This window comes from Podarcis erhardii (assembly GCF_964252035.2).
Source record: "Podarcis erhardii genome assembly, chromosome: 6".
Lineage (NCBI taxonomy): Eukaryota > Metazoa > Chordata > Lepidosauria > Squamata > Lacertidae > Podarcis > Podarcis erhardii.
In genome coordinates this window covers 45713795-45726229 of record NC_138510.1, presented here as the reverse complement: position 1 = coordinate 45726229, position 12435 = coordinate 45713795, and the positions used below count along the sequence as shown (strand labels likewise).

At 42.8% G+C, this 12435-nt stretch overlaps 1 protein-coding gene across 1 annotated transcript in view; it reads left to right on the top strand.

Annotated features, from left to right (window-relative positions):
- Window positions 1-430: 430 nt before the first annotated feature.
- Window positions 431-12435, top strand: part of BLTP3A (bridge-like lipid transfer protein family member 3A) — a 58297-nt gene continuing 46292 nt past the window's right edge. The window contains exon 1 of the mRNA XM_081866463.1: window positions 431-638. Coding sequence (XP_081722589.1) covers window positions 595-638 — 44 coding nt within the window. The 5' untranslated portion in view covers window positions 431-594. The remainder of the gene's footprint in view (window positions 639-12435) is intronic.

The following is a 12435-nucleotide window of genomic DNA, read 5'->3' as shown; positions in this document are numbered from 1 at the left end:
CAAAACCAATATTCTTATATAATTAACTTAATCACTTAACATCTGTCTTTCTTTCAAATTTGGCATTAAACATATTAATTCATCTCATGACATACTTATCTGATATTTGCAAGCTTGTCCAATTAAGTTAACTTAACATATTTAACTAAATAGTCTTTAAATTTCATCCATTCCTCCTGGTAGTCCTCCTCCAACAATAACAAGAATTAAACAACAAAACACCATATTGCCCACAACGACAGAAACCACGGGGATGTTGTGTTTTGGCTGCAGCTTCGGTACCATGCAGGGAGAGAGGAGGAGGTTGCTGGGGCTGCGTCTGCTGCTGCTCTCCCTGTGAGCCAACAGAGGGCGCTGCCACGCCGCCGTGTTCGTCCCGCCTCTCTCCGGCGGGCGGGGGCTGAAGGCGGCTCTGCCGGACTTGGCCGCGGTGGTGGCCGGGATTCCGTCGGCGTCTGAGGCCGGGAGGGAAGGAGGGAGGGGACTGGCGATGGCAGGAGGCGGCCGGAGCGGCGGAGGCGCCGGGCGGCGAGGGAGGCTGTGATGGAGCACCTGGGGCGCTAAGAGGAGCCTCGTCCTGTCCAGGGCTCCGGCATGGCTGGCCTCTTCAAGAAGCAGATCCTGAAGCACCTGTCCAGGTGAGCAAAAGGGGAGGGAAAGGAGCCTGGGTGAAGGGCAGGCAGAGGCGAATGGGGGTGCGGGTCCCCGAGAAAGCTTCCTCTGTGGCAAGGGTCTTTGCGACAGCAGAAGCCACGAAGGGAAAGGGAAAAGGTTCACCAGACGGACCCCCCCCCAATTATCTGCCTCCCACAAAATGTTTGTTTTCTTGTGCACTTCTTTCCCCTCCCCAGCCCCCAGTTCCATTTGTTGCCGTCTGTTCTTCTATTGGGTCTGCCCCCTTCTTCTGCCTTCCCCGTTTTCTGCCCTCTGCCCTGTCCCTTCCTTGGCAACAGAAGAAATCCTGCTTTTGATGTTGCCATTTAATCCTTCAGCTCTGGCCGTAATGATGTTGGAGATGATTCCCCCCCCCCCCCCACGACTGTTTTATATCGTGTGTGTGCAAAAAATCTGTTCCTTTGGCTTCCTCCTCTTCCAGATTAGTTTAAATTTTGCACAGAGTCAGTGAAGGCTGAACACCTTCTCTTAAGGGCTGCTTATGGTTCCGAAGCTTGCGTCTTTCTGGCTTGCTTGTTTGAAATAAGTAAATAAAGAAAAATAATTCTCCTGCTGGCGACTGGAGTCTTAAACAATTGAAGGACCGTTGCATGAGTTAGTTTTTTCCCTTTAAGTTTGGGATTAGTGACATGAGAGAGGGAGACATCTGTTTCAAGGTACTTAGTGTTCTAGAGTGTGGGGAGGGCAAGGACAGCACAAGTAATATAGCATATCTGAGGAAAAGCATATGCTAGGATGAGCAGTCCATATATATTCCCTCAATATATTGAGGGAAGAGCAGTAACAAATTACTGGTGCATACAGTTGAAACTCTGGAAATCTGGGCTCATGCCCAACACTAAATTCACCATCTGTGTTGTTTGTACACAGTACATATTCATGCCACATTTCACTTGTGTCATCATTATTTGTTAGTAGGCTGATGATATTTCTGGCTGTCACTAACATAGAAAACGCCTAAGTTGGAAAACATAGGACAAACTGTGCTAATTCAAAATATGGTGTGCTAGTTTACATTTGAGAATCCTACCCATTTGGGGCTTTAAGAAGGTGCCTTTTGTTTATAATACTGACCAAAAACTGAGACATGAAACAACTTGCAAGAGCCTGTCCGTTAAATTAAAGCTTTTCCACATGATCAGTTAACACGTGCCCCGTCACATTATTTCCCCTTACTCCAGTAGTCTCTCCGCTCCTCATTATCCAGCCTGCATTGTGGGGGAAAGGATAGCATTGCTGTAACCATGTTGCTGTCCCTTCGCTCCTTCCCTTCTTAACTATGGCTGTGAATTCTGGGGCAGGTAAAAGAGAATGTACAAATGCTGGGGGAAGCTGGAGGGAAGACTGCTGCCATGGCTTCTTGCCTCAGGTTCCAAAGAGCAAGGGGGCCATCAGTGTGAAACAAGGCAGCTTAGAGCTGAGACTACCTGCAGGATGCTATATTCATCTCCCCCACCCCAATCCACTTCTTCTTCTTAAGTATTTTTGGAGAAAGGGCATGTGGTGGTGCTATGAGACATGGTAGCCCTTATCTGATAAATAATTGCAACAACATTAAACTGAAAAATTCACAGAGTAGCATAGGTGGATGGGTATAGTTGTACCATGGGTGCAAATGAGAACTCCTGGCTGTCATTGATAGTAGGTGCATGTTTGTTTTTAAAGTAAATTCCTCTCCCTGTCCAAGAGCCCAAAAGGTAACTTGCATAAACTTATTTCTAAAATGAAGTAAAACTTCCAAACAGTGAAAGAGCCAAGAAGAACAAATTACAGAAAGATGACAACTGTACAGCAGTAATCCATATACTATCTATTGTAATTCTGCTAGCTAAAATGTTAATTTTCCTTTCCCAGGTAAATAATATTGCAGTTCAAGCACTGTGAAATGTGATATTCTTGTTAAAGAAGTGTGTAGATCCCTTACAACAAATGAACAATGGTGGCAACTGCATAAATGTGTGAAAAAAATCATTCGGACACTTTTATTATGTAGAAAAAAACAGTAGTCTGTGAAAATCCAGCATAAAGCTCAGTAAATATCTTGAGCCGTGGTTTGAAGCACTGGCCTTCAGCTGCTAATCCTGATATTTTGAAACTTTTTATATGATTGAACTGAAAGTAATATAGATTTGACATCTAGCAGAATAACACATAAAGACTTGAACTAAAGTTCCTGGTCTGTAGCAAGCCTGTAAATATATTCAGTGACTCACCAATTACTAATAGGGCTGCTTTTAAAGGAATTGTACCAAAACAGAAGTACACTCTTGTTAAGTTAGGAATTCTCGTTTCTCCATCTGCTCTTATTTTGGTAGTGAATGAAGGAAAATGCATCAAAACTGTCATAATATATTTAAATAGCTGGGAGGCTTGCAAAACACATATTCCCTGCCATAAGGCAAACTGTGTATCTATTTTTTCCTGTGACTGCAGTTATCTTAGGTAAAATACAAAACCTAAAGCTGAAGTTGCCAATGTCTGCAGTTTAGAAACTATTTAATGGGGAAAGAGGGGGGTAGGAGAAGGTTTATCATGAAGGAGTAACACTGATGACAGCAAACAGAGGGTTTAGTTGGTTGCAGGCAGCATATAACTAGATATAAGCTGATTTAAGAAGTCTTCCCAGTGTCTGCCATGCTTTTCACAGGCCAGTGTTTCGCTGCAGGATGAGGGCCTCCTGTGATCAAGCAGAAAGACAGAAAACACCCTTTGACTGGATCTTCCTAAGTGGAAGGAGCCTGGTCAATTTAGGGATAAGACAGATGTGCACTGAGAAGGCAGAGCCAGCCAAGCATTTATTTTTTGCTCTGGCAGAATCAAAATTACTTCCTACCCAACATAAGCTGATCACCATAACAAAATTTTACTAAAGATTAAGACTTGATCAAACTATTATTTTCAGATTCCCAGTTTTATTGGCTCTTCTTCCTCCCCTTTACAACTCTGCATCCTGGACAGCTGGTAGAGATCAGAAGGCTCTCAATCACCTGTCCTCCATTCCAAGGGACCTCATCCATCCAAGGAGTTGATAAGCTGCTTCTGTGTAGCACTTTCTCCAAGGCAGGGGCTGCCATGGTTAGTATGGAGAGAACTTAACTGTGAGCCTGGGTTTGGACCACACACAAGCCAAACCTTGGTTTAGTTCAGTGTGGCACAGAAGCAAAATGGACCAGGATGGAGCAAAGCGACTGTGAGCTGGGGGGGGGGGGGCTGTGCATTTTCTTGGCCTACTGTGTTGTACAAACCAGGATTGGAGAGTTGCTATAGAAACACAGGCCGTTACAGTGATTTATTTTGTTTTTAGTATTCAGGCTCCCAGGTTGGTTGCTTCTGGGTCAGTCTTTTCTGCTGTTGAATCACTTAACTCCCGAGGGTGGTGGTGGTTGGTTGGGGTTTTTTGGCAGGGGGGGTTGCACAATGTGCATGTGAAGGAATTGCTGCTTTGTCATTTACTGACTCTCACCAATAGTTTGCTTGCAGGCTTTGGAGTATCAAATGATACATGATCTCATGATCAGTGGCAAACTGTATTCAGCCTAAGGATGAGAAATAGTCTGGCTAGATTAATTTCCTCTTTTTTCAGTTCATGTAATACCTTAGTGTTTGAGTGGCTTACTGTGCTAAGACCATTTTCCCTTCTAAAGATTTTCTTACGGAATAAACTTCTCTGCCCTGGCTTGAAAAATGTTTGAATTGTGATCTCTTAAATATAATGACAATTTTAGTCTATGTTTAAAATTTCAAACATTTTTATTGAATAGTGACTACATTTCTTTCGGGATTCTGCTTGTACTGAAGTTTTATTGTGGGTCTTAGGAATGCAAACTTCTTTAAAATAAGTGTATATTGTTGGATAGCTCAGTTGGTTAGAGTGTGGTGCTGGTAATGCCAAGGTTGCAGGTTTGATCCCCATATTGGACAGCTGCATATTCCTATATTGCATGGGGTTGGAGGGAGTCACTGGCAACTTTACAGCTCTATGATTCTGTGGCTTGCTTTTCATATTCCGTTGGCGGAAGAAGAGGACCAGGAAGAAAGATGATGGAATTGGTAGTTCTGATTCTCCAGACTTTCCTTTGATCCCATATACAAACTGCATTTCACAGATGAAGAAAAAACTAAATGAATTAAACAGGGCTAATTTGTCATTTCCAGAGAATTACATTTCACAGGATGAATGAAGTGTGATTGATTCCCCCCCCCCCCATCAGAAATGCTTGGCTCGTTCCAGTAAGCAAAGCAAGAAATGTTTTTCAAAGAAAGACCTGCAAAGGTATCAGTCATTCGCTATATTGTCTTGGTTAAAAGTGAAAATGAAATTGTAACAAGAAGAACCCCAACTTGTTGATTTGGTGAGCCCGATCAATAATCCCATAGCGTCAGCTTCTGAACTTGACAAAGTAGGAGTGGAACCACTGCAATGAATTCATATTGAGCCTAGGAAAGAATTCTATTAAATTCTTCCCTATTTAGGACATTGTTGGGATTTTAAGTTGGCTGTTTCATTGGCCTAGTGTGGAGTACCCAGTGCTTCTGGGGAAATCAGGTACTGTGTTTAGAGACTGTGTGTGCGCGCACACACACTAACTCAATACTTTAATCTGACCTAGGGAGAACCTGAGTTGGTCCCAAATCAATTTGGAGGGGAGCTAGTGTTTAATTGGGGTTAATTTGGCATGCTATCTTGTGTCAAAATGGTGCCCAGCATCCAAATATAGATGAAGACTCCTGCCTCTAACTCGGGAATTCTCATGCTGAGTTTGGTAACAATATCTCGAGTGGCATCCAAATTCGTGTAGGCTGAAACTGTCCCATCAAATGGGGCAGCAATATCTTCAGAGGTGTCCACATCTGCGTAGTTTGGATCCATTACACCAAAAAAGTCAAAGTGACATTATTGTCCACCATCTGGATAGAGAATGGTGTCCTGCGAGCCACTGGTGGAGGAATGGGGGGGCAGGGGGAGTGGGGTACCATTGTGGCCGGCACCCCCAGACACATACCATGCATCCCTACTGCGCCGGGTGGCACGCCCCCACGGGCGGTGTGCCACATCCCTGGGATGCATGCATGCCACGCCCATGGGACACACGCCAGCCACGCTCCCCCCGCCCCCCGGTGCCATAGCATGCAGCTTCACCACTGCTGTGAGCTCCAACTTTAGGAACCCTCATGCTGAGTTTGGCAACGATATCAAGAGTCATCTGAAGCTATGGGAAACAAATGGACAAACAAACCACTTTCCAGAATAGATAGTAGATTATGATAATGGCCTATTTAGATTTTATGCAATATTTTGTAATAGGCTGAAACTGAACCTTGATTCTTGTCGTCTATAATATAATGTGTAGCCAGTAAACGTCCTGGTTATTCATGAGACCTCAATGATTTCTGAAGACGATCTTTCCAAAACCCAGAAGGCTCATAGGAAATATTTGGAGTGAGTGAAATAGAAAAAGGAAGTGTTTCATCTGCTTTGGTGGGTTGATGGAAACAAAACTGAAGAGGGAAGGGGAAGTACAAGTGAAGGTCACAGGCTGAAGTTCAAAAAGTGAAAGCACGTTTTCTGGAGTTTCCATATCTAGGTCCTTGGTGTGATACCTGTCATGAAGTAGTGATTCTGCGAGCAAGTATCGCTGGGTGGGGCCCCTCAGGTAGGTGGTAACAATTAGTCCCCAAAGTGGGAGCAGGTGATGGAACTGGCTGGCTGCCAGCATTCCCCAGCCCCTATAAATCTGCAAGTTAACCTGCCAAGGGTTGAGCAGATGAGACCAATAGTGGGGCCAGTGGTCAAGAAGGCAGTTTCTGCACATGCTGTAGAGGAAAATGAGGGGCAGAAAGGGCTTGCTAATCTGGGAAGGTAGCCCATCCAGAAGAAGGAAAACTCCCAAACCTCTGCTGCCTTGTAGGGTATCTTGGGGAGAAGAAAAGGCTAAGGAGTAAACTCTACACAAATCTGGAGTGGAGTCCTTAAAACAGTTGGATGGCGCCTTGTACACCTCCTTCCAGCAACTCCTGCAGCTAAGCTGGTGCCAAATGTATTGCAGTCTAAACCACTGTGCTTCTTGGGCTTGCTGATCAGAAGGCCGGTGGTTTGAATCTGTGCAACGGTGGTGAGCTTCTGTTGCTCTGTCCCAGCTTCTGCCAACTCTTCCCAGTTCAAAAGCACACCAGTGAAAGTAGATAAATAGGTACCACTGTGGCGGGAAGGTAAATGGTGTTTCCTTTGGCACTCATCATGGTGTCCTGTTGAGCCAGAAGCGGTTTAGTCATGTTAGCCATATGACCCGGAAACCTGTCTTGGACAAACCCCGGCTCCCTCGACCTGAAAAGCGAGATGAGCGCCTCACCCCATAGACACCTTTGACTGGACTTAAGTGTCCTGGGGTCCTTTACCTTTTATCTTTACTTTGTTATCTGGGCAGCCCAGAACATACTGCCCAGGCTTGCACCCTGGGGAGGTCACTTCAGTGCTGCTTACGCTGCAGTTTGACTTCACCCCACAGGCGTACTCCGTTGTCTCTCAAGACAGACGACTGCCAACAACACCTCAAGTTGGAACAGACAGCACAGCACTTGTACATGCAGCAAATTCACTGACGCACATGAAGCCCCCAGAGAGGGATCCTGAGGTCCATTTTGCCTTCCAGAGGTGGAAGGTCACTCCCTCCCTCCCTCCTCTGTTAGCCTCAACAGCAGGTTTTTTTTATTCCTTAGTGTTGCAAAACTGGCTTCTACTGTTCTCTTTCAAACGGACCTAGATTACATCATTCTTGGGGGGAGGGAAGATGTATCATGGTCTCTGTATCTCTTCCATTGAGGATAGCATCAACTTATTGAGCAATTAGTCAGCAGTTGTATTCTCTCTAAGAAAAGGAGGGTATGGGTGTGTTTAGCTAGTTAAAAGTATACTATTTAAATGGAATAGGAGGAGAATATAGGTAGTCTTTAGGTATCTTCTAGATAAGCTGGAAATTGGGAAAAATTATTTATTCCCCGTCTGTGAATTGCCTTGGTTTGGACAAATTTGTATTTCTTATTAATTCTTTGACTATCACTGGCTCTTCAGTGCCCATAAATCCCGCAAACTATTATTGAAGATTGCAGTATTTTCAGTGGAAGGGCAATAGCTCAATGGCACAAAGCCCGGGCAGTGTGTGTGGAGGTCCTGGGCTGCCCAATGAGTGGTTTTCAATCAGTGTGCCGTGGCACCCTGGGATGCCTCAAATAATGGTCAGGGATGCCACGGGCAACACTGGCCTTTGTCCCTCTTTTCTTCACTCCCTCCTCTGATGCCCTCTCAGGTCTCTGCCTCCCAAAGGCTTGCTCAGCTGTTTGTTGCAGCAGCCCTGGCTACAAGTTCCCTAGGTGAATGGTGTCTTTGGGGCTGGTCAAGGGGTGCTTCCCAGGCCCCTGTAGGGCAGTGTGAGGAGGCACCTCTTTTGGGGGCGGGGGGGAGGGAGGCAGCTCAGAAACCCAGGGCAGCAGCTGCTCAGAGGGGAGAAGAAAGGAGGAGAGGGGAGAAGAAAGGAGGCTGAGGGAACACTCCACAAGGGAGAGTGTTTGAAAAGGGGTGAGGGACTGCCTGCTCTGCAGGCAAGGGGTGATATAACTGGGCTCCTGATCCCTACAGGGGTGCTGCAGAAAGAATGCAGTTGGTCAAGGGAGCTGTGGACTCAAAAAGGTTGAAGACCTCTGCCCCACATCTACAATTTGGACTGGGAAAGATGCATTTTTGAAGCCCTAACTGCTGCCTGTCAGTGTAGACAGTACTGTGCTAGATGAACCAATGGTATTAGGAAGCTTCCTTTGTTCCTAAGAAGAGCAGCTTTGCATTCATGACTGTTTTATACCAAGTGGGGACCTTGGCCTAATTTCATGCAGTTGGCAAGGGGCAGGCGGAAGGTGCCAGAACAAAAGGTTCACTTTGTTCTTTAACCTTGTATACTGCTTTCAGATGAAGGGTGCTATACAAATTTAATAAATAGATTTATTTTTTTTAAAAAAAAAAACTTTGTATATTGCTGGTATGCACTCCCTGAGATATTACTCCCCAGGGAATGTGTCTCTTGGAAGTAAAAAAGTTTCCCCACCCTTGGTTTAGATCATAACCTCCTACATGTAGCTGGATAATTTGCAAGCCTTCGTTAAACTACAGACTGTGGTTGCCTAAAATATCTGTTGCAGCTGAAAGGAAGTGAAACCACAAAACTCTGAACTGTTAACAATGGGTGATCTTTTAGTAGAATGGAACTTTTAGCATAAAGATGCACCCCCTAAAAGTGCTGTGTGTTTGAAAGTAAACCAGCCAGCAGTACACTCCTGGTGCTTGAATTTAACCATGTAATGCCTAAAATCAAGTGCACTTTGTCTTGAGCCTGAAGATTAAACCATAGAGACAAAGGTGAAACCTTGCTTTAGCCTCCCCAGCTAAAGGAAACATACTCGTAAGGCATATAGAATCATAGAGTTGGAAGTCAGCTAGTCCAACCCACTGCAATGCAGGAATCTCAACCAAAGCATCCATGACAGATGGCCATCCAACTTCTGCTTTAAAACCTCTGAGGAAGGAGAGAGTCCACTACCTCCCAAGGGAGTCTGTTTCACTGTTGAACAGCTCTTATTGTCAGAAAGTTCTTCTTGATGTTTAAGTCGGAATCGCCTCTCTTGTAACTTGAAGCCATTGGTTTGAGTCCTCCAGAGCAGGAGAAAACAAACCTCTATCTTCCATGTGATCACTCTCCTGTTTCTTTAGAAATAAAATGGGGATAAGGCTCAAATATCTTGGTGTTGCCAAGACTTAATGCTTGTATGATTAACATAGGCAAAAAAAATATACTCACAAGTGTGGAGATGGAAATGGTTTAGGTTGTGGCTATCAGTGCTGCTTGGTAAGGTCAGAACTCTTGGTGATCCTGTTAGGGAATAATCTGTGTGTACTCATTATTTTACGTACTTATGCACACTTTTTGCTTGGTTTGTATGCTTTATTCATTTGTTTTCTTACGTTTTATTAGATCAGCTAATGGGAGGGGACACATAAATGCTCAATATAGAATACTTTTTATTCAGCAAAAATTGAGAGTGTTTTATCTGTTTGTCATGCAGTATCTCCCCTGAACCTATATTTGAATGGAACTTGCATGTATAAGCAAGTCATAACATTACATTATTGATTCAAAGTGGGACCCACTCCATTAGTTTGAACGTGGAGGAAAGGAACAGACCAAAATCATTGCTGTTGGTCAAGAACTTCTGCATGCAAGAAAATAGACCAAGATAGATTTAACTACTGTATGTTGTTCTGAAGTGAGATACCATGAACTCTCACAATCTAGTACAGTAAGCCCACAACTTATGCGTTTTTAAACTTGTGCATATTCAGCTTTATATGTGTGGCCCAGAAAGGAAGGAAGGAAGGAAGGAAGGAAGGAAGGAAGGAAGGAAGGAAGAAGAGGGGGCAGGGTTCTGGGAAAAGGACTTTGGCAATCCCACCTGCCATTGAACCCAATGTGTTTTGACCACATGCGATTTTGGCTTTAGGTGTGATCAAGTTTCAGGCTTACTGTATTAATAAGAGCATCCTGATGGTAGTTGGCAGTACTTCTCTGTTCTTCAGTGCTGTTTCCTAATTGAACTGTTTGCTGCACAAGTACACTAGCAGCCCGAGTTCTTAACATGTGGTTTCCCTCCTTAAACTGTGCCTTTTTATATTCTCTCTCTCTCTCTCTCTCTGTGAGTGTGTGTACTAGAGTGTCATCCAAGTTGCTACTTTTTATTTTTTGTAGAATAGATGTTTGGTACTCGCTCGGTTCTATTTCTTTTCCAAACAGACCTATTTTTAGTTCTCTGATGCCTTCCCAAGATCATCTTATTACTGAATCTGAAGCTACTCTGCAATACTCCTTAAATGTTTTTCAGTGTTCAGAAATCATTGATCTTTTCTTCAACCCCTGATTGATTTTCAGCTAAAGCAAAGGAACTCTTGGCTTTTAAGACTATGGATTTGCCTAAGTGTCATTCATAATTTTGCAGTGTATATTCCAAGGCTCTTATTAAGGTAAATAGCTAAATGTGTCTGGTAGTAAATCTGCTTCATTGGATATATAAACACTTCCAAAAAGTAAATTCAAAGAATTACATCTCTACCTGCCACACACATATTAAAATTCCCACCATGATCTGCATTTAATTCATAAAAATGAAGACTTTTCAGCATCTTAGTATTATTAATCATCTCATTTGGGTACTGTCCTCTTTTTAAGGAGGTCAACATAGCTGTCATGAGGTTCCTTCATTTATCTTTACAGCAACCCCTTGAGACTGACTTAGCTAAGTACAAGTGGAAAATGTATCTTTTTTTACATACTATGAAAATCTAGTTAGGTTAATCTTAGATAAATGACATATGGGAAGTTTCCAAATGGGAGTTTAATTTGCAAATGTGTTGTTTTGGCAACAGTTTTTTGTATTTTTAAATTATTGAATTTCTCCCTGAATGTGTAAATCCATACAAGATTGGGGGAAATATGGGTTGATTTTTTGATGCCAAAAGTATCATGTGGGTGCTGAAGGAAACTGATATGCCTGAGGAGCACTGAACACAATAAACACTGCTATGGAAGTACTGCAAGTCACAAAATAAAGCAAATATCCAGTATCTGGCAACCAAAATGATTTATGTCTGTTAAGTAAGGTAACCAGGAAATATTACAAAGTGTCATGATTTTTAAAAACTATGTATGTATGCATTTATTTATTTATTTTATACACCTCCCTCTTGCAAAACACCAGAGTGCAATACAACAACATAAAAGCAATGCAAAGCAGTCATTTAAATAGCTGGCTACTCAAGGAACATTTTATTATTTACTTTATTTCATAAAAAATTTACACCACTTGATTGTAAAAACAACAACAAACAAACATCGAAGTGATGTACAAAAAATATCAAATAAAACTATCACTAAGAATTAAGAGCAATAATTTAAGACCTTTGAATAGTTAAAATAACAATAAACGAAGCAGATTAAAACTCACATCAACTTCTAAATATCTCTGTAGGCTTGTCTAAACAAAAATGTTTTAGCAGGCGCCAAATAGGCAGGGAGTTCCAAAGTGTAGGTGCTGTCACACTAAAAGATCGAGGAAGACGGAGCAAAGAGAAATTTTCTCAAAAGAGGCTTCTACCTCTCCCCCAGTGCCATTTCATAAAAACAGTTATGCTGCCACTGCTGAATCACAATAATACCACAGCAGCAGCATGGGGAAGCCACTGCAATTGATATCTGTGTAGGCTGTGTGTAGCAAACAACTCTTCTTTACCCTCAATTTTTTCGATAGCTGAAGGAGATTATAGAACGCTAGAATGTTATTTGATATTTATCATAAATGTTTGGCTAACTAGGACATTTTTTTTGGAATGGATATTGAATTTGAAATTCAAGGTGTTCAGACATGAACTTCAATTTTAAAGTGTACATAAAAATGTAGACTCCTTACATCAGTAAGGATTTTTAAGAAAACACAGAAATAGGTTTAGCGTTTCAAACGTCCACTGTGTAAATGGCTTCAATTCCAACAGCAGATCCCACATATATACTGAAGCCACCACTCAAGTTACTTCTAAATAGTGAGGTCCAGTAATAGAATTGTCAAAAAAGATGAATGTATAGAGAACACACTGGGCTGTTTGCCAGGTTCTGTTTCTTGACCTGTTTCTGGCTTGAATAGGTTGTTGCTGATGACAAGTAGCAATTT